Source organism: Lontra canadensis, unplaced genomic scaffold (genome assembly GCF_010015895.1).
Source record: "Lontra canadensis isolate GAN:19392208 unplaced genomic scaffold, GSC_riverotter_1.0 scaffold19, whole genome shotgun sequence".
Classification (NCBI taxonomy): Eukaryota; Metazoa; Chordata; class Mammalia; order Carnivora; family Mustelidae; genus Lontra; species Lontra canadensis.
This window is the reverse complement of record NW_022631013.1, coordinates 20,057,879-20,080,125: the sequence shown is the minus strand read 5'-3', so window position 1 is coordinate 20,080,125 and position 22,247 is coordinate 20,057,879. Positions and strand designations below refer to the sequence as shown.

The 22,247-nt window shown below is 42.3% G+C and overlaps 1 protein-coding gene across 3 annotated transcripts in view; it reads left to right on the top strand.

The window, feature by feature from the left end:
- The window catches only part of ABCA1 (ATP binding cassette subfamily A member 1), a 125,352-nt gene that overhangs the window by 96,434 nt on the left and 6,671 nt on the right, over nucleotides 1-22,247 (top strand). For all 3 annotated transcript variants that reach the window (XM_032860758.1, XM_032860760.1, XM_032860759.1), the window contains exons 28-44: nucleotides 797-945; nucleotides 2,360-2,484; nucleotides 3,879-3,977; nucleotides 6,519-6,708; nucleotides 7,788-7,882; nucleotides 9,447-9,479; nucleotides 10,549-10,654; nucleotides 11,485-11,559; nucleotides 11,990-12,159; nucleotides 13,473-13,650; nucleotides 15,595-15,710; nucleotides 15,807-15,951; nucleotides 17,431-17,554; nucleotides 18,617-18,746; nucleotides 19,001-19,121; nucleotides 20,127-20,189; nucleotides 20,807-20,913. In XM_032860758.1, the coding sequence (XP_032716649.1) occupies nucleotides 797-945; nucleotides 2,360-2,484; nucleotides 3,879-3,977; nucleotides 6,519-6,708; nucleotides 7,788-7,882; nucleotides 9,447-9,479; nucleotides 10,549-10,654; nucleotides 11,485-11,559; nucleotides 11,990-12,159; nucleotides 13,473-13,650; nucleotides 15,595-15,710; nucleotides 15,807-15,951; nucleotides 17,431-17,554; nucleotides 18,617-18,746; nucleotides 19,001-19,121; nucleotides 20,127-20,189; nucleotides 20,807-20,913 (2,026 nt within the window). The remainder of the gene's footprint in view (nucleotides 1-796; nucleotides 946-2,359; nucleotides 2,485-3,878; nucleotides 3,978-6,518; nucleotides 6,709-7,787; nucleotides 7,883-9,446; nucleotides 9,480-10,548; nucleotides 10,655-11,484; nucleotides 11,560-11,989; nucleotides 12,160-13,472; nucleotides 13,651-15,594; nucleotides 15,711-15,806; nucleotides 15,952-17,430; nucleotides 17,555-18,616; nucleotides 18,747-19,000; nucleotides 19,122-20,126; nucleotides 20,190-20,806; nucleotides 20,914-22,247) is intronic.

Genomic DNA, 22,247 nt, shown 5'->3' with positions numbered 1-22,247 from the left:
ATCTTTTCTGTGGAGACCCAGTTTCTTGCCTAGATAAGGCGTTTAAATTGTTAAATAAATATTATTTGAATGGATGAATGATTTGAACTAAGTCACCTTTTAGAGCTAATTGTACCTAAGACTTAGATATTCTGGTAGAGTGTGTCCCTGTGTGTTTGACTGAGATGGAGAAAGGGAGGCAAGAAGTCAAGCAAATATTGGTAAGATGTGAAAGCACCTCAGTTAGGAATCATTAGTTTAGGACAAGGATTTTTGTAAAATTGTATACAATTTTGAGATACAGAAACTTTTTTGGCTCTCCCAGTCCTGCTCCTATGAGTGTGTGGCCCTCATGTTTCCCGTGATTTCAGACATTGTCAGTACTTAGATCATTTGAATGTGTCCACCTTTTACCAAAATAACAGATGGTAGGCAAATCAGCATTGTCTGTTTTCAATTCTGTCAGCCAAATGCATGGCTTGTCTCATAGAATATTCTTTCGAGGATGACGTTGTTCATCTGAATGACTTGATATACAACAGTTATGTGTGAACACTTCTCTTCAGTTGTCTCAAGGCACCTTCATTTTCTGCACTCCTCACACAAGAGCCGGAAGGCAGAAAGCGCCACTGTTGGACATCTGGGGTCCTAACTTTTCCTGGGGCAATGATTTGTCACGAAAGCCCTTGACTTCTGAGAGACTTTGGCTTTCAAACACAAGCCTCCAAGATGGTTGCTGAGGATGCTGGAGGGAGGAGCGTGGTAATGTCAAAACTGCCTCAGATAATAGGTGACCTTCGGTGTTGGTTTCCTGCAGAATCCAGAGAAACAGACCTGCTCAGCGGGATGGACGGCAAAGGCTCCTACCAGGTGAAGGGCTGGAAGCTCACACAGCAGCAGTTTGTGGCCCTTCTGTGGAAGAGGCTGCTGATTGCCAGACGGAGTCGGAAGGGATTCTTTGCTCAGGTGACAAGTGCTGCTCCAGGCCAGCAACTCAGGCTTCACGGGTGGGCTGCAGGCTCCCTGACCAGTGAAGGCAGGAGAGGGTCGTGGGTATGGGGTGGATGCTGGAGCCAGACTTTTCATCTTTCAATCCCAGTCCTGCTTCCTGTCGCTCACACATCTGTGGGCAAGTTACTTCTCTGTGCCTCCTTGTCCTTATCTTTAGAAATGAAGATAATGTGCCTATGACGTAGGGTTGTTATGAGGATTCAAATGAGTAAGTGCTTAGAATGGGCCTAGCATTAAGTAGTGCTGTGTGTGTGTGTGTGTTCACATGTATATGAGTTTTATGGTAGAGGTGCACTTGACATATAAACCTCTTGGAAACGTGACTTTTCTGTAAGTTGATGTTTAACTGCAAATTGATAGAAAGCTAGCCAGACAGGTCAGAAAAAAGATAGGCAAACAGAACAGACTCATTACATTGCTGCCTATGTGTTGGTGTTTCCATGCTAAGGCACTTGGTGAGTAGGGATAAAATTATCCTGCTGTATAAAATCGAGAAGTACAGAGAAAGTATCTGCAGAAATTCTTCCCTGCAGACTATGTGGGTAATGTAGAGAGTATGAGTTTGGAGCACAGAGAACTGGGTTTGAATGCTGGTTCTGCCACTTACTGGCTGTGTGACCTTGGGCAAGTTACTTAGTCTCTCGGAGATCAATTACTTTGTTTTTTGATTGGTGATAGGGTTGTAACAATAACGAAATGAGATAATTGTCGTATAGTGTTTTCTCAGAAAGAAGGATTTCGGTAATGACGCTTTTGGAAGCCATTCCATGGTGACAGTGGTTGCTGTTCCCTTTCAGAGCGTGGGATCTGACTGGGTCAGTTGGTCTTGGTCTGTAGATTACAAGTGAGATTACTGAGGCCACAGTGGGAGTGACTTCCTGTGGATACATTTGTGGCAGACACAGAACCAGGCTTTGTGTCTTCTGGCTCCTGGTGCAGGGCTGGTTCTGTCGGCCTTTCTCTGAGCTGAGCTGGGCTCATGGCCCATCGTGGTCTTTCTTGGGTCTTCAGAGGGAAGAGGGCAGGACCCAGTGTTCTGAGTCCCCCTGACATGTGACCACCATTTTCTCTGTAAAGTTTTCAGCTTCAAGTCTCTGCTGGGTGGCCACAGCCTCTGGCTTGTGCTGTCAGCCTCCAGAAATGCCCTGGAGGGAGGAGGTTTTGGTTTCAGGATCTGCTGCTTCCCACCTGCCATGAATGCCTTGGTGGCGCTTTGTTCTGGGTCCTGTGGCACTCACTTGCATGCGGCCTGGTCTGGGAGACTGGCTGGACTATTAGGGGCTTGGGCCAGGCCCCTTTCTCTGACATTTGCCCTTGTTTTTTGTTTTTTCTTTGCCATTTCCTTTCCCCCTCTCTCCCCTGGTTGTAGATCGTCCTGCCAGCTGTGTTTGTCTGCATTGCCCTGGTGTTCAGCTTGATCGTGCCCCCCTTTGGCAAGTACCCCAGCCTGGAACTTCAGCCTTGGATGTACAACGAACAGTACACGTTTGTCAGGTACGTGTTTGCCTTCTGTGCCCCAGGAAAGAAGAGAGCTCAGGCAGACCACGTGTTGACGCTGCTGAGGGCCAAGGGGAGGTGGACTCAAGAATTGCACGGTGGAATAGATTTTATCAGCTGTTCTAAAGCCCCGACACAAACTAATATCGTATGCAAAGAATGGCAGCGAACTGAACCTCCACTAACAGACCCACCTCTCTTCCTGCCTTTGAGCTCATTTCTTTTTATTCTGCTATGATTGGGAATGGTCATCTGTGTTTTACCTAAATAATCTGCCCTTGCAAAACATCTGTGAGGAAGCTATAGTCTGTGGGCTTTTCATAGCTATGTTTTAATTTTGTCGTTTTGTCCCAGGGCTTCTGTACATTGTCACAGCTTTACACCTCCAGGTTCTCGTTTGCACAGTACATTTTGTGTATTTATTGTGTTACAGATATTAAAGAATTAGAGAATGCTAGCTACTCTGTAACAATCCAGTGCTTCAAACAAAGGGCCAAAGGAATTTCTCTACTTCCTTCCACAGAAATTTTCCTCAGTCTTATAATATTTGTAGACCTTTAGATGGGGAGAAGTATCTCAGTGATGTAAAAGGGAAGCTTTAAAAGAAACAACGAAAACAAAAAAATACATGAATACACAAATCGATTCTTCCTTCTCTAGCCACAGTCCAAAGCCAGGGCAATCCTTCAAGCTGGGAGAGGGGCCTGGAACAGATCCTTCCCTATTACCTAAAAAAGGAGCATTGACTACCACCATTGTAGCCTCTAGAACTGTGATACTATCCACATCTGTTGTTTCAGCCACTAGGCTTGTGGTATCTTGGAATAGCACCCTTAGAAAACAAATAAAAACCTTCTTAGAGGAAAAGAAACCAACCAGAAACCCAAGAGAAAGTGGAAAAGAAAAAATATCTATCTATCTATATATAGATAGATAGATATCTATATCTATCTATCTATATATAGATAGATATAGATATCTATCTATCTATAGATATATATCTAACCCTTAAAACTGTTTGGTTCACGTTTCATGGATAATTCTGAAAGTATTTTTGAAAAACTGGTCCTTAACAAATTCCTTCACATTAAAGAAGTATAGATAGATAGATAGATAGATGTGCATGGGTGTTTATACATGTGTGCACACCCATATACACAACTCCACTCATTACAACTTATACAAGCTGAGAGGGCTGTCCCTTACCTTGATCTCAAATACGCAGTCAGTGTCCTCTCCTTTTGGGTACATTTTGTATTTTGCTCATTTTGGTTAAGAGCGCTTGGCACTAGGAAGTGCCTAATAAAGTATTCCGTTTAGAAGAACAATTCCACTTCCCAGTTCCTGGTTTTAATAAATTGCTGAGCTGGCTGCTTCTCATGTACCCACAGTAATGATGCTCCTGAGGACATGGGCACCCAGGAACTCCTGAATGCCCTCACCAGACACCCTGGCTTCGGGACCCGCTGTATGGAAGGAAATCCGATCCCGTAAGTGCCCCTTGAGCTCTGAGACCCTCGATAGCTGGGTTGTCTTCTGCTTGTCACCTGGTTCGATGTCTGCTATATTATGTTTATCAGCTATGATAGATGCCACATGGTGACTAGGATCATTTGTCCTTTGAAGCATTTTTTATTTTAAAAAAACTGTTGTAATAACCTAACCAGAATCTAGGAACGAACAGAGCCAAGTAGGAGAGTTTTCTATCATCCTGCAGAGCAAAATCACTACAGACATTTATTTGCTGCTTTAGAGATTAATATTTAATTCAAATAGCACTTTGTACAGATCCAGTGCTTTCCCATTCTTCTCTTCTGCCAACTCCTATACCTAAAAGCAGAGATAAGCTGCCATTATATAGAATTTGCAGTTTGATTTATCAGCTTCTTCACTCTACCAACCCGAAAACGTGTTCTGTATTATTGTGTATAAAAATGGATTTTTTCTTCTTTTGGGGTTGCATATTTTTGTACTTTCCTTCAAAATCCTTTTTAGGGAAGTAGGTAGTATCTGGATAAATGCAGTGAAATGCCCGTGTCTCTAAGTGGGCTGGGGTGTGTTGGAGGTCTTCGTGCATAACAACTGTGAAGAGAGGTGAGTTTCCAAGTGACCCAAGCCAAGGCCCATGCAGGTTCCAGGCTCAGGTAGAATGAGGTTCTGGCTCAGTTATAACACAGACTTGGAAGGAATTATAGAGAGTGTGGAAGGTATAGGAAGATTGGAGAAGGACTAACTTGAGTTCCAGGTTTTAAAGGGAAGTTACTGGCTTTGCAAGTGGACAGACCAGTGAGCCAGTTACCTGGGCATGCAAGGTTTCAGAGCAGATTTCTAGATAGATAACTATCATGTCCTTGCTAGCTCTTATTATTCGATATTTACTAAACATTTGCTGGTACTTACTGCTTCAGGGGTAAGTAAGCCCTAGCAGCCAGTATCAGTTCCTAAAGAACAAAATGACTGTGATGGAAAAGGGCATGGAGACATCCTCTCTGAGGTCACAAGACTTTTGACTTTTGACATACTTGCATGTTTCATAGGTGAGGTAGAAGAATGAGGTAAGGTGGATTCATCATACACCACTGCTGAGCAGTATGGACTCAGATAAGTGGCAGCAGAGAAGGAGCTGGGTCTGGGCTCAGAGCTAGACAGGTTCAGACAGCGGAGGTCTGGTCCCTGCTGTCAGAGGATTCACAGGGTTGGGGCAGAGCACCGCTGTGTGTGTGTATGTGTGTATGTGTGTGAGGCGTGGGGTGATGGAAGGTCTCCATTCTGGTAGCTTTTCCTGAATTTGCATTCTAGGTTTCACCAAAAGGAGTACAACTGAGGGAAGTTTGACTGGGACATTGACTGTGGCATTGAGCTTTGTCTCAGCCAGTCATCTTGTGAAGTTTTGGAGTGTGAGCCCCATGTCTTACTTTGACTTTTCCATCAAGTTACAGAGCCTTAGAGAGAACTACAGAGCAGTACACAGATCTATTCCTTTGATGTTTTTAGTACATAGAAGAATAACATAAAGAGTGTGGCTATGCATTGTAGAATCTTGGAACTGGAAGGGATATTAGAAATGACATGTTTCACCATGTCATTTTGTAGTTTTATTTTACTGGTGGAGAAGATAAGACCCAAGAGGGCAAGCGTGTTAGTGATGGTCCACAGTGATTCGGAGCTCACGTCAGGCATAAAGGCCTCGTGATCCTTGCAGACAAACTAGCGCTTCATGTACTAAGCACCCTCACTGCGTCCCCTCCAAACCCCAATTCTGTACTCATTTTAAAACATAAAGCAAATTTGCCATTCTGTGCCAGATTCACAGCACATTGAGCATAACATGCAGACTCCTTCCCAGGCCCATGTCATCTTGCCCCTGCTTCGCCCCACCCGTCATCTCCCATCTTTCTCCCTCCTACCTCATCCCGTCCCATCTCACTGCCTTCCTGCTGTTCCTCAAACATGGAAGTTCATTTCTTTTGAGGGACTTTGTAGTTATACCTTCTATTGCCTTTGCCTGTAGTGTTTTCTCTCCCCAAATCTTTCCCTGGCTGCTGCTTTCTGATCGTTCATGCCTCGGAAGAAGTATCACCCTCCTAGGAAGAAGTAGTCTGTCTTCCCCTGATTCACTGTTCTCTTATTTTGCTTTATTTTTGGCTAAGTGACATTTGCTTATTGCCAAATTCCTCTACAGGAGGTAGGGACTTTGTCTTGCTCACCCCAGACTCTCAAATATGCAGAACAGTGTCTGGCACATAGTATGTGCTCAGTGAATATTTACTGAGTGAACACAGGGGCAAGAGACCAAATGCTGGCAGACTGGATTGACTGGAGTTTGGTACATGAGCATTTAGGGCCTCTTTGTGTTCCTTCATCCTTAACTGTAAAGTGAGTTTGCAGCTTACAGGTCTGTGGGGAGATCAGCAAATGGTGAGGGCACAGATGCCTGTTTGTGGTTGTTACTGATTGGTCTGTGTTCCCGAAGCTCCAGGAAAGGCCAGGTCCTCTCAGGTGATGCTACCTTTGATGTCCTCCCTTTCCAGAAACATGCCCTGCTCTGTGGGGGAGGAGGAGTGGACCACTGCCCCGGTCCCCCAGACCATCGTGGACCTCTTCCAAAATGGGAACTGGACGATGGAGAACCCCTCACCCACCTGCCAGTGTAGCAGTGACAAAATCAAGAAGATGCTGCCCGTGTGTCCCCTGGGGGCAGGGGGGCTGCCTCCTCCACAGGTGAGTCGCTCTCCGTGTGACTGAGCAGATGTCAGTGCAGGCGGGCTGAGAGCTTCTGCTGGGGAGGAAGGAACGACTAAGCTATCCTGTCAGGGGGTTGTCTTTCAGTCTTGAGCTTAATTCTTATTAGAGAGAATAGCATGTGGGTTTTGAGGGGAGGGACTTGCTCTGCAAGTTCCTATACCTTAGTGTAACTTGTTTCTCTAATTTGAAAAGTCAGCCTAGCTTACTTACTTGTTTGAGTTAAAACCAGATCTCAGTACTCTGGATCCATGGGCTGTGGAAGGCACAGTCTGGTTTCTCCCACTGAGGTAATGTGACACAATATCTTGTGACAGACCTGGCTCCATCCCTGCTTGTGCCACAGATGAGCTGGTGACCTCAGACAGGCCGCTCAGCCCCCCTGGGCCTGTTTCCTCACCTCTGAATTAGGGAGGCAGGCCCATGAGACTTCTGTGGGTCTTAAAACTCTGACATTCTCTGAGACTGTGAGTGTGGGGAGCAGTTCTGAGCCTTTTTCTGAGAACAGTTTCAGGAAGAGGCTTGCTTGTGGTCTCCCTCTGTTGCTTTATCAGCATCTAGGTTGCAGGGTGAGGACAAGTAATTGTAAATGGGTGTGAAAACTCAAGTCCTGGTTACTTCTCTTTAAAATAACAGTATCTAACAAATAATACATTGTATGTTAATAATAAATAAATAAAATAATGGTGTATCTATTTATCAATATAATTCTAATGAACCAAAGAAGTCTCTGGGCATAGTCAGTGATATTGCTCCCTGAGAGCCTCGGTGACTGTAACGAGTCATGTTCCACTGTCTGTTGTTGAGTAGCTCAGAATAATTTCCTGGGGGACATCTTGGCTTGGCATAAGTGAATGGCTGATGGTGAGGGCAGAATGGACTAGGCCTCGGTGTTTGGCTGATGGCAGTGCCTGGATCCTGTGGGCAGGATCTGGTCACACTGTGAACCGTGATCAAAAAACATGTGTCATTGTAGTCCTTGATCTTTTTTTTTTTTTTCCCCTGTTTCAATTGTGGTCCATAAAGACATTTGTGCTTGTTTTTTTCTATGATGACAGAGAAAACAGAACACTGCAGACATCCTTCAGAACCTGACGGGAAGAAACATTTCAGATTATTTGGTGAAGACCTATGTGCAGATCATAGCCAAAAGGTCATTATTTACTAAACTTGGCCCTTTTTTCAGTCCTGAATAGGGGAATTAAATGTTTAAAAATAGCTTAGTGCTGGGGAAAAATATCAAATTTTGGCCTCATGTTGGCTTTTGGAAGTTTAGGATAGTCTCCCAACCTAGAACAGATAAATTTTTTGAAGTTTTAATTGTCAGCATCAAGATAAGGCTGCCCTTATCATTGTACGGCTGTGCAAGAGAAAAATTCTGGAGAGCAGATGTACAGTATTGTGATTATAGTTAGCAATACCAGATTATAAACTCCAAAGTTGCGAAGAAACTAAATTTTAAATATGCTTACCATAACAAAAGGGATGATGATTTTAGGACATGATGGAGGTACCATGGTTATCATATTATAATATCTAAATATGTCTTATCAGACTGTTATACACCTTAAACTTATACTGTGTTCTATGTCAGTTATAGGTCAGTAAAAAAGTAAATCTGGATTCAAATTTGAATTCTGTTACTTACCATCTGCTTTACCAGGAGCAGCCAGTTGTCCTTGAAAAAGTCTTCATTTGTAGAGTATGTGATATTCTTATTATTTTGTGGTTGCTCTTATTATTTTGTTGTGTAAACTGAATGACATTGATATGTATAAAGTGCCTCTCATGAATGGAATGTGTGGTAATGTGGATGATACGTGGCATTATGAAGTGAGCCCTTGGCCAGCTCAGTGGCCTAACATGGCTGTGGAGGTTTGGAACAGCTCCGAAGTTTCTGAGGCTATCAAGGCACAGTGTTGAATACTTACTTGATGCCCAGGATATGTTTGTTCTGGTCTCCTTTTGGTTTGTTGGGCTTCTCTGTTAGGTGTTCTCAGTGACTTTAAATGACAGGGGTATGCTTCAAGAAAGAGCCATAACATTTCCACGTCCTCCATAGTTGATGTACTACCTTGAATTCAGTAAGTTTTGGGGCGCCTGGCTGGTTCAGTTGGTAGAGAAGGTGACTCTTTTTTTTTTTTTTTTTTAAAGATTTTATTTATTTGACAGAGAGATCACAAGTAGGCAGAGCAACAGGCAGAGAGAGAAGGGGAAGCAGGCTCCCCACCTAGCAGAGAGCCCAATGTGGGGCTCAGTCCCAGGACCCAGAGATCATGACCTGAGCCAAAGGCAGAGGCTTAACCCACTGAGCCACCCAGGTGCCCCGAGAATGTGACTCTTGATCTCAGAGTAATGAGTTCAAGCCTCACATTGTGCATGGAGCCTCCTTCAAAAGAATTTAAAAAAAAAAAAACACAAAAACAACTTTTATTTCACATCTTTGTCTGTAAGGTGGTTTTTGAAGTGGTTTAATCCAAAGCATGATTTTCATATAAATAACAAGGTTTTAAGATGGGGAGAAGGAAAGACATAGTGACTGGGGTGGATGTCCTTCTATGCGTACCACCCCTGCCCAAGACTGATCACAGGATTCTTTCTATCCTGGCTTGTCTCCTCAGGTAGATAGTAACTTCTTTTGTATCATCAGGAATACAGGAATACGATCAATGTTTCTTTGAACTGATTTTTGGTATCTTTTTCTTTGGCTTCTGCAGTTTAAAGAACAAGATCTGGGTGAATGAGTTTAGGTAAGTTGATCTCTTTCTGTGCTAGCTTGTATTTTGTCTGGACTCCTGTAGTTCAGAAGGATGACTTTGATCCTGGTATCTCGGGTCCCAGCAAGTTGGGGTGTGGGAATTGTTTTGCCCTTGGTGTTTCTGCTCAGTGCTCAGCTGCTGCTTTAGATGCCCTTGAAACATTTGGCATTTTGATCCCCATGAGGAGATTCAGTGGTTTCTTGAAGGTCTCTAGGGATTTAGCGGGGAAGCACGGTGTTGGGAGGGAAATACCTTACTCTATTTACACTCCCCCTGCTTCCCCCCCTTCCCCCGCCCAAATTAGATTCCCAATGGGCCCTGGGGACTCCAGAACAATTTCTCAGGCCTTTAGAAAGAGACCAAGAAGGTCTTGGATGAAATAAGAGGCATTGAAGCTATTTATTTTCACAGTGTTTGAAATTCTCTCTCTTTATTGGTTTTGAAGGAACAGGTGGCACTAGAGAAGAAAGGCAGGAACAACCCTTGAAGCCAGTTTGTCCTTCTAGAAAATGAGATGCCTTATATGGCTGCCTCAAAACTTAGCTCTGTCACTGTTGCCCACCTTCCCACTTTTCCTTTTTTCCCAGGGGCCAACACCCATAGAACTCTGCACAGAGCAGATACAGACTGGGGCCCCTAAAGTGCCTTCATGCTAGGAAAGGCCTATGGCCTGTCTCTAAGCCTCCCTAGGCTACTCTGGTCACTGTCCTCCCCTAACTCCCCGTCTCCTTGCCTTGACATTCAGAGACCCATGTGAAAGGGCATGGGGCCACTGGGGGAGGGGACAGGGAGGGGAAGGAGGAGCATCTATGAGATGAAAGACACCTCACTCTGTGTGTAATCCCAGAGCAGCTTCTTCCCCCTTGGGCAGTAACCCTAAGAGTCAAGAGATTGCCAGAAGACATCAGAGGAGGCCAAGATGAAGCTTTCTCCAAGTCTAGCTTTGGTCTTGCTTCGAATAAGCATTCACCTCCATGACGCATACACTCATTCATGTGATGTCTGCTGCTGAATGGTACTGTGTACGGCTCTGTCTTCTAATGTCAGGTTGTCCTTTTAGGTATGGAGGGTTTTCCCTGGGTGCCAGTAATTCTCATTCACTTCCTTCAAGTCAAGAAGTTAATAATGCCATCAAGCAAGTGAAGAAGCACTTGAAGCTGGCCAAGGTAGGTATCCGTCCTAGGACGTGTCAGAAAGATGGGCCCAGAGTTGCCACTAAGTGGGAGTAGTTGGCAGGTACATCTAATCACCTTACCACTTACTGTTTTTAGGACTGAATACAAGGCCATTATTGGCATCTGCTGATCTTGCACCTGCCAAGACTGAGCTACTCAGTATATATTTAATATCTGAAAACATAGATCAAAAAAAAAAATTCAGAGGTTTAAAAGCTCTCATTATAACTTCCTTTGTGAATTTAGCCAGTAGGTAAATAAACTGGGCTTTGAACATACTTACTGAAACAATCACTGGTTACAAAGGAAATGAATCATTTCCTTTACACTGGTGGCAGGACCTTGTAGGCTCTCACTTCATTTCTCAGTGTTTTGAGTTTCCCGTTTTCTAAATGAGAATGAGGGCTCCGCGGGCCTGGATTCCAGGATCATGGTATCCATAATAGTCCTAGAGTCTGTATCTCCGGTTTTGAGGCCCAGATCCCATGTGTCTGACACATCTGCCCACTGGGCATAGTTCTGGGTCTTTAGAGGACCCCTGGGGAACACTTTGAAGGATGCTCCCCACCCAGTTAGGCAAGACCTCTGCCCCTGGCAACTTGGAGTTCCAGGGTGTCCCTGTGATTCTTTCAAAACTTGTGGTTTATGGCAACACTAATGCTTTAGATTTCTGGTCACTTGTTTCTCGGGCGCCCGTCCTACTGTGGTTTCCTGTCTTGCTCGGCTGAACAAGGCAGTATCAACATTGCCCTTCACAGGGTTGTCCTGTTGCCCTTCCCTTGTGAACCATCCCAACTGAGGCAGGTTTCTGTTGTTCACAGGACAGTTCTGCAGATCGATTTCTCAGCAGCCTGGGGAGGTTCATGACAGGACTGGACACGAAAAATAATGTCAAGGTGAGGCCCTGTGTTCCGGTAGCTTCTTGATGAACAATAGTACTTAAGTACTTTCAGCTCCTAATGTTGATAGGCATATTCAAGACAGAAAAGAGCAGGCTCCTAATTTTACCATGGAGCCCAGACAGTATGGTGATAAAGAGAATTGGCTTTCCAACAGATGTACCAACTTAACCGCTGTGACCTTGACCAAGTTAGCTAGCCTATTTAAGCCTCGGTTTCCTAATCCAAGAAACAGAGGCAGGAGTCATGTCTTAAAGCTGTGGTAAGGATTGAGTGAGTTGAAGATCAGAAGTAGCACAGTGGCTGGGTTACCTCTTTGCCATGTTCTCTGACCCTAATGTTTTATCTTGGTGTATGGAATTCCAAAAATGTCTTACATGTGCAGGATTTGGAAGCATTACTTTGTACCTGGTGTCTTTTATTTCAGGTGTGGTTCAACAACAAGGGCTGGCATGCCATCAGCTCTTTCTTGAACGTCATCAACAATGCCATTCTCCGGGCCAACCTGCAGAAGGGCGAGAACCCCAGCCAATATGGGATTACGGCCTTCAACCACCCCCTGAATCTCACCAAGCAGCAGCTCTCAGAAGTGGCTCTGTAAGCATGGCTGTATCTAACTGGGTGGGACGAGGAGAGGAGAGGCTGTTGGTGGGACCACCATGTTGGGGAGGGAAGTGTGAAGCTGCTTGTAGAGTACCAGCTGAGGATACAGTTACATTATGAATTCAGGTTCTGGGCAGAAAATGATCGCTTTATGAATCGGCCAGCAGGGATTAAACTGCAGAAGATCAAGGATTTTGATGGATAAAAACCATTACATGTAGTGAATTTATATAAAGTGAAATTGTCTGTAAAATCCTAAAATAATTTAACTCATCATTAACACAGTGTTTAAGAGAAAACCAGCTCTTTTAGTTTTGAAACCACTGTTTGTAAACTTGGTGAAACATGCTTTTATCAGCTTGTCCTTTTAATTCCTGAATTAAGCTTGTGTGTGTGTTTGTGTGTGTGTCTGTGAGAGAGAGAGAGAGAAGTTTAAAGCCAGTATGATACAGTTTAAAGTGCTCAACCTTTGGAATCATAGACATCTGTGTTTGACTCTGGTTTTTATATTTCTAGATGTATGGTGTTAAATGAGGCAATTCATGTAAATTGCCAAGTCCAGCACTCAGCACATCGTTGATATTCAGCACATGTTAGATTCTTTCCTGTGTACAGAGAGTGGCACAGCTATTTCTGCTTAACTCATGTAGAATACCAATACATACCACTAGGATCTTTATGCCAACTTTATATAAAATTAATGCATATAAAAATAGTTTGTTATACCCTGTTTAATGGACTTATAACTATTCTCCTTTAATAGAATCTGATAGAATTTTTGCTGTATGTTAGATCGATATGCTACACACTATTGTTTTCGAATTTATTTATAGCCAAAAATTATTTGAATAGTTTCACCCTAATACTTCTGCTTTATTTCATTTTTCAGGGTACACTAGTCCTATATGTGTGAACATTTACAACTTAATGCTCTTCAGGGTCAAGAACAGAAGGCCAAAGTGAATGCCATTTGGCCATTCTTAGACTTCCCTTAATAATTTCATTATGGCAATGGATTCTTTTTTACTTCATTGAAATTAGCTTTGCATTTTAATTATTAGGGTTTTTTTTTTAATTGAAAATAATCATCTTTAACGCTGAGTAAAATACATTTGGTCAGTCGATTTTTCCCTCTGGGCTGTGCCTCACATTTCCGATATCTGTGTATGTGTGTTTGCGTGCAAGCGTGCATGTGTTCGCATGTGTGTGTGTGTGGGCGTGTGCACAGTTGCATGCGTGTATCTTGCTTGCTTGAGTTCTCAGCTGCATCAGTGGCCCCTCATATCGTCATTGTCTTTCTTTTTCAGGATGACCACATCAGTGGATGTCCTTGTGTCCATCTGTGTCATCTTTGCAATGTCCTTCGTCCCAGCCAGCTTTGTTGTGTTCCTAATCCAAGAGCGGGTCAGCAAAGCAAAGCACCTGCAGTTCATCAGTGGAGTGAAGCCTGTCATCTATTGGCTCTCTAATTTTGTGTGGGATATGGTAAGAACCTCCTTCTGCTGCTGTTTTATAAATCATTAGGGCCATGGATTGGATGAAAGGGTCCTGGGCTTTTCTAAAAGTGTTTTAGGTAGTCAAAAAGAATGAAAAAGGAAAAGGCAGAAGTAGTTATATGTACACTCATGACAGTAAACATGACCTCAAATACAGATCTGATCTCACACCACGGGAAAAAACATCTGTTTACACTGCAATGAATACCACCACCATCACTACCACCAATTTCTTAAGTGACCAACGTCGAGCTGGAAGATGCTTAGTCAAAACCCAATGCCTCTACCCTGTCTGGTAGGTTTTCACCTCCAGAAGCAGGGTGTTCTTTGCCTTAGTAGGAAATCCGTCTTTCCTTTGAAAACTCTATACATTTTACCCAGAGGCTTATCCATCCATTCCAAATATGTTTTTGTGCCAGCTCTGATAGATTGCTTCTGTTCAGACCAATATGGAGGACTTCAAAGAATTCTGTAGTTCTGATTTTTATAAAGTGGAGTTGAAATGTATCTCCTTTGACTTCTATTAATTGTAAGCCACACAGAACAAATTTAATCCTTCTCCCACTGCACAGCCCCTCGGGTATTTGAAGACAACTTTCATTTAACCTAAGTCTTTCCAACGTAAGATGATATATGAGAACACACTTTGTAATCTCCAAAGCACTGTACAAACACGAGTGATGATGGTGAGGATGATATCTTTGCTGATTATACCAAGCCTCTCAGACTTGTCAACCTTGTGATATGTTGCCTTTCTGTGGCCATATTCCACACTGTTAATGTTTCTTTCGAAAAGCCAAGCCCAGAAGTAACCTTGTGTTCAGGCTGTGCTCTGTGTTCCAAGCCTAGAGTTGATCTTTATCCCATACTGTTGTTACTCAGCCCATGGTTTTGCATGAAGAAGGAGGGCTGTCTTGTTAGCAACTTGGTAGTGAACTGAAATTTCCATTTCACAGAATGATTGGTGAATGGGGTCTCTTTCCCTCTACACTAATGCAGTTGACTTTTTGAACCTAAACTTTACATTTATCCGTGTTACACTGCATCTTGTTTCATATCCATTTGCTTTTGTTTTTGTCTTGCCCCAGTAATCACTTCATCCCATAAACACATACTGAGTGCTCATGATGTATCTGACTGTGGCAGGGGATTCAGAGATGAAAGATCAAGTCTGTGGACTCAGAGACCTCACTTAGCTGTCTGTGTGTTATCTGTCACTTCCTGCTTTCAAGACTCTGAAATTTGCTAAAAGCAGGTCTTCATCTGAGTTACTGATAAACATGTGGGGAAGAATGGGACTGAGGCAGAGCCCTGTAGTCTGAAGCTCAAATTCTTCAAACAGCCAACAAGCCGCCTTTCACCTCCCTGCTTGTGCTTTGCCCTGCTAGCTATGAATTCTCTTAATTGTCCTGTAGTCACATCTTTATATCTGCATTGTAAGGCTTGATACACTGTCAGGACAGACTTGAAAATTTTTCTCATGTGATGAAACAATTCTGGCATTCATGTTATGAGGTAAGCGCTTACAAATAGATTACATGTGAGACCGAACTTGGGCAGACGCTAATATAGCATTAATGATGAAACACACAATCATCTTCGGGAAGAATAATGGAAGCTTATTTGCTGCCTGTGAAATTGTAATTACTGTGACTGGGAATCCATCGTTCACTAAGTTTACTGAGCGTGACACCTAGGCTTAGCTGTTGGAAAGACAGAAAGGGCATGCAGTTTATAAAATCAACCAAGGGTAAAATGCTTGTCAAAATGTATTATTGTCCAGTATTTTGATGAATAGTTTATGTGGCTTCATTAATTCAAAGTTATTCTCTGCTATGTTTATCTGCCCTTTCTTGTCCTATGATGGTGAAGACTTGAGGTGTATTGTGTCTCTGACTTAGGGGTGAACTTGATTTCCTTGTTTCACTTTTAGTGCAACTATGTGGTCCCTGCCACGCTGGTCATTATCATCTTCATCTGCTTCCAGCAGAAGTCCTATGTGTCCTCTACCAACCTGCCTGTGCTAGCACTTCTACTTCTGCTGTATGGGTAAGGCCCCCCTGGAGGGCTGGAAGGCATGTGGTGCCCAGGGTCAAAGCGAAGGCAGGGGACACCCAGTGGACATTTGTCTCTGTGCCTCACCAGGTGGTCGATCACACCTCTCATGTACCCAGCCTCCTTCGTGTTCAAGATCCCCAGCACAGCTTACGTGGTCCTCACCAGTGTGAACCTCTTCATCGGGATCAACGGCAGCGTGGCCACTTTTGTGCTGGAGCTCTTTACCAACAATGTGAGTCCTGCAGAAGGGGCACCTCCTGCAGGGATGGCCGTCTCTGTGAGCCCGAGGACCGCACTGAGTCATGATCTTAATGCCACGGGTCTGTGCTGCGGACACCATGGACCTCTTTGTCCTTTTTCAGATTTCTCTCCTTTCTGGGTTTGCATAGCACCTCTTTCTCCTCCTTTTCCTTATATTTCCTTATATTCCTTATATTCTCTGACTGATCAAACCCTTTGGTTTCCTTTGGTTTCTTTTGTACTCCTTCCTGTCTCAGTCTGCTCTTCGCAATATTTGGTGCTCTGCCGTCTTTGCTTTCCCCTTTAGATGCTATCTCTGTGTGATGCCATTCACCTTTACCAACTTTCCTCTCTGGGTCTTATGTTGTTATCTCCCAGATCTTTGCCTTTGACCCTGTTCCCTCGATCTCTAGTCTCACATTTTCACTTGCCTAGCAGGAGGCTCCATCTAGGTTATTTCTGGTTCCCCGGGACTTGACCTGTCCTCCTCGTCTTCTCCCTCAGGACCTAGTATTTCTCTTGCCATTCCTGTCACAGTGGGTGGCATTACCATCCACTCGGTCACCCTGGCTGGCAACGGTATGGGCATCATATGTGTTTTGCTTTTCTTACCGCCCACATTTTACTCTTTACCTTGTCAGTTCTTCCAGTTACAAATCTCTTTAAGGGTCTCTGCCTGTTTTCATTGTCTTTGTCCAGACACCTTAACTTAGAATGCCAGCCTTCAGAGCTGTATAGTCCTTCCTGGTCATATCCCACCACACCCCTTTCCAAGGCTCTGTAACTTCACCTGAGCTGGTTGTTCCTTAAACCCCCTATACTCCTGTAGGTCTGACTTCCTTTATCTCTCTAAGCCCTCAAGACTGCGCCCAACTATGAAGCTTTCTTTTCCTGCCCTATGGGAGGTGCTTCTCTGTCCCCAGTGCTCCCAAAGCCCTCCCTTCACGCCTGCAGTACAGCACCTATCCAGTGATGTACTCATTTCCGCAGTGTAGAGACTGTTTATTAACCTTTGCCTCCCCTGGGCCCTAGCACAAGGCCTCCAGCCCACAGCAACTTAATTGTGGGATATTTGGCCACTGGCTTGGTGTATACAAGAAGAATTTTTAAAATGCCGACAAAATCCTGAAGCTGAAATATTGACCCAGATATGAGCAATTTGCTTTTGAAATGTTAAGCCAATATTTTATTATGGATTTGCTTCTGATTTAACATAACCGTGTTTCTAAACTTTGCTCATATTTCTCCATATTCATAGCATTATTCCAAATCTTCTAAAGGGGAAATTCTATTATGTTATATGTCATCAACTGTGGCTGCTGCTCTTTATTGCTGTCTGAATTCAAAGGTTCAGTTTGACCCCAGGGAATCAAATTTTTCATCTCTCCCATAATTCAGACCTTGATATATTTTTAGCCTAAACCATAAATGACATTCAGTTTCTCTCTGTCTTATTATATTTTTTTTTTAGAAGCTGAATAACATCAATGATATCCTGAAGTCTGTATTCTTGATTTTCCCACATTTTTGCCTGGGACGGGGGCTTATTGACATGGTGAAAAACCAGGCAATGGCCGATGCTTTGGAAAGGTTTGGTGAGTGACAGCAGTGACTCGAGATGGCGGTTTTTGTGAGCCTAGGTACTCTGGACTTTGGTGTGGGAAGAGGCTGGGGAATGGGCATAGGACTTCCCACCACTGAGAAAAGGTTCATGAAAATGAACCTGGTTGTGGCATGGGTCTTTTCATACAACATTCATCTGTGCCTCAGAGAGCAGTGAGAAAGGTGAGAGGGGAGTTTTAGAGGTAAGGAAAAAATACTGGTTTTATTCTGAATCCAGTGCGTAATGCCACTGGTTGCCTTTCTTAGTTACTGGAAAAGTCAGAGCACAGTCTGAGAGTTGGATACAGGCCAGAGGATCAGTAGGAAGGGTGCAAACTTTGGCTATGACTATGAGGAAGATCATGGGCCTGAAGATATGGCCATCTATTACCTTTTACACAGTCTATAAAAAGGTAATTTACTGCAGCTCTTTCTGTCTTTAGAGTCTTTAAAAATATTTCTCCTGTGGCCATATTACTATTCTTTATCCACTGGTTCATATAGCTAGATGGGCCATGTTATTTAATGGGCATAGGAGAGGGACTTTTTTTTTTTTTCCATCTAGCAGGTGCAAAGGAGATGTATAAGGAATGTAAGGAATATTCCCATAAAGCCAGGTGATTTCATAGGTTCACTAGGTTATATTATATGCTACTTTCTGAAAGGGACATCTTTTTAGAGTACTCTCTACTCTTCCTTTAGTGAAATTTACAATGTGCATAAATACCCTAGAAGTTACCCCAGATTGTTGCCTTTTTAAAAAGGATTTTCGGCATGTCTCATTTTAAAAAGAAATGTAAGATATGAAATTATAGATCTAATACATATTGGTTCTGAAGTTGTGACTGATAATGGGTCACAGTGTATTTTCCCAAAACCTTACCCTAAAAAAAATCAGACATGGAAAGTAGTCACTCCTATAATTTTCCCCCTTGTCATAGGCAATAATCATTGGTGTTCCGAGGAACAGAGGTGAATTTGAGCCTGAATTTGAGGAAGGGCCCAGGGTCTTTGGTGCCTCCATTCTAATTGGATCTCTGCATTGTGTCTACCAGGGGAGAACCGTTTTGTTTCGCCACTGTCTTGGGACTTAGTGGGACGAAACCTCTTTGCCATGGCCGTGGAAGGGGTGGTGTTCTTCCTCATCACTGTTCTCATCCAGTATAGATTCTTCATCAGGCCCAGGTAAGCTTTTTTTCAGAACTCATGGAGTATCTCGTTGAGGGTCACAGAGGAGCACAGGGAAACACTGATCAGTGGTGGTCGCATTGCATTGAACTCAAGATGATCCAGATGATTTTCCTGTAGGCTCTAGCCTACAGCACTGCTGATCCTAAAAACTATGGAGAATAGATTTAAAGGACTTTCTTAGAAATTGGATCCTTGTCTTGAAAAATACCTTGAAAGATTGATTTTTTTCTTAAAATGTTTTTCTCAAGACCTGTAAATGCCAAGCTTCCTCCTTTGAATGATGAGGATGAAGACGTGAAGCGAGAAAGACAGAGAATTCTTGATGGTGGAGGACAGAATGATATCTTGGAGATCAAGGAGCTGACGAAGGTGAGACAGTGAGTACAGGCTGTAACAACTCGTTTTCAGTTTTTCTCAGCTTTGCGTATTGGAGATGAGCACTTTTCTGATTTGATTAATGAAAAGAGCATACTTCCAAAAATATATGCATCTAGACCAGGTTTCTATCAAATTAATTTTGTTTAAAATACACCGAAGGGAGTTCTTCATTAAAGAAATCCTGAGAGTACTTCTCTAATGGGAAATCTGGTTCTCAAGTGTATTTGTTTTTCACACTTACATTTATGTGTTTATTAAAACATATTAAAATTGTGTATCTAGTCAAAGGTTAGGTGAGAAGAATAAATGATTGATTTTTGAGTATCATGGTCTAAAAAACTGATATGTCTGTTATTCAGGAGGAGGGTTTGTTTACAGCCCACTCTAGGTGCCAGGATCCCAGTAGTTCACTTTTTTTAATAATATGTACAATATTTGTAGTGTTTTGATTCTACATTTTGACCCTGTAGAATTTTTTTTTTTTTTTAAATGTAGGCTCCATGCCCAGTGCAGGGCTTGAACTCAACAACCCTGAGATCAAGACCTGAGCTGAGATCAAGGGTTGGATGCTTATCCAGCCATCCAGGTGTCCCTAGAATTTAATTTTTATAATACCTACAATATCAAATAAATGAAAAATTATGAAAATATTGATGACCAGTATGTCTCTTAAAAAGGTTGATATTAGATTAAAAATAAAAAGAAAAGGGTGTAAACCTGGCGATTCACAGACCTGTATCCCTGGGGCTAATAATACTTATATGTTTATAAAAAAATTTAAAAAAGAAAAGAAATTTATTTTTATTTTAAGCTCTCGAATCCTTTAGAAGCTGGCTGCCGCAGAGACAGACCATGGCTCTTAGCATATCAGATATGTGACTTAATTTTATTGATGAGCCTTACCTCATCGTGGGATTATAAGTCAGTCTTCCACAGTTGCTTGGGATAGTTGTGGTTCGCTATGGCTCTTGAATTTTTGCATTTTGTTGGTTGCAGATATATAGAAGAAAGAGGAAGCCTGCTGTTGACAGGATTTGTGTTGGCATTCCTCCTGGCGAGGTAAAAGCACTGTCTACACTCTACTTGTCCCTGTTAATTCAGATTATCTACCCAATCAAATGACAACGTCTATAAGGGTTTGAAAGTAGTTTTTAAAGCCTTCTCTATTTATGTCTATGTGGAGCAATCAGTCATTGAGAAGATGGGGACTGCATATGTCAAAAAGCAACAATTTTGGATAACCTCAGTCAATTTAAGAAAAGAATGCACATCCAAAATGTGTCTTTGTGATCCATTCAAGATGATGATGAAATTCAAATAGATTTTTTTTAAATACTTTTTTTCTTTTCTTGTTCATGTTTGTGTTCTTTTATGCCCTTTAGACAAATTAGATGGTGAAAGGTGACTGGTTAGCTTTCATTACTGTTTTTTACACATTAAGTTTGGCTTCACCCTGACAACTCCAATAATATTTACAAATATGCTCAATATGTCTCGTTATAAAATGTTTAAATATCAATGGAGGTTCTTAAAACTCCCCAAAATTCGACTCTTCATTGATATTTAAGAATGTTTTGGAATCATGTCAAAACTAAGCTGAGGAGACTATTATATAAGGGTCATTTATATTCAGATTTGCAGTTGTTTGCTTAAACAGCTTACCCAATCTTTTTCAGTGCTTTGGACTTCTGGGAGTTAATGGGGCTGGGAAATCATCGACTTTCAAGATGTTGACTGGAGATACCACTGTTACCAGAGGAGATGCTTTCCTTAACAAAAATAGGTGAGAAAAGACATGGACTGTATTTTGCCACAAAGAATCTTTTTCTTATTTTTTTTTTTTTAAAGGGAGGTTTCTTTTTTTTTTTCTTTTTTTTTTTTTAAAGATTTTATTTATTTATTTGACAGACAGAGATCACAGGTAGGCAGAGAGGCAGGCAGAGAGAGGAAGGGAAGCAGGCTCCCTGCTGAGCAGAGAGCCCGACGCCGCGGGGCTCGATCCTAGGACCCTGGGATCATGACCTGAGCCGAAGGCAGAGGCTTTAGCCCACTGAGCCACCCAGGCGCCCCTCTTTTTCTTATTTTTATTTAAAGACATTTTTATTTTTCTGATTATAACAGTACTATATAGCTTATAAAAAGGTTGAGATCTATAAAGGGTAAAGACAAAAATAAAAATCACCCATAATCCCACTACCTAGAGAAAACTACTATTTACATTTTTTTCTCCCAGGCTCCCTCTATTTTTTCTAACAGCTTTATTTAGTATAATTTTACATAGCATATAGTTCACTTATCTTAAGAATACAGTTGCTTGGGGCGCCTTGGAGGCTTAGTCATTAAACATCTGCCTTCGACCCTGGTGATGATCCCAGGGTCTTGGGATTGAGCCCCACATCGGTCTCCCTGCTTCTCCCTCTCCTGCTCCCCACCACTTGTGTTCCTCTCTTGCTGTGTCTCTCTCTGTCAAATAAATAAACAAAATCTTTAAAAGAAAGATATAATTTCTAGTGATTTCTAGTTGATTTACAAGGCTGTGCACTCATCACCACAATACAGTTTTAGAACATTCCCATCACCCCCAAACTCTCTCTTTTACACATATAAATGTTTTTTAAAATTGAGATCATACTGTATCTAGATTTTTGAAATTAGTTTATTATTAATGAGTCTAATATGGATATTTCTCAATGGGTTACATGTTCTAAGATGTAGGCTTTACATTGCTACATAAACCCCCCTATGTATATTTATCTGCAGTTTGCTTAATCAATTCCTTATTGCTGGACATTTATTAGTTTCTATTTTTGATTATGTAACTATGCCTTTACATATGTACACTTATGTACATATGTACATAAATGTACATATGTAAAGGGAAAGTTCCTACAAGGTAAAAGGGTGTATATTTGCCAAATTGCCTTCCTTAAAGGGTGTGTCAGTTATTGAGGTTTCAATAGGCCATTATCTGAGAATGCACAGGTCACTAAGCAATCTGATCTTTAGGGGTGCACCTCCACTTTAGGGACCTATTAGGCAGTGTTGCCCTTGTGTACTCTAAATATGTGGGGCTTTATGGGCTTTCTATATGAAGAGGTGGTACAAGACCATAGCTTT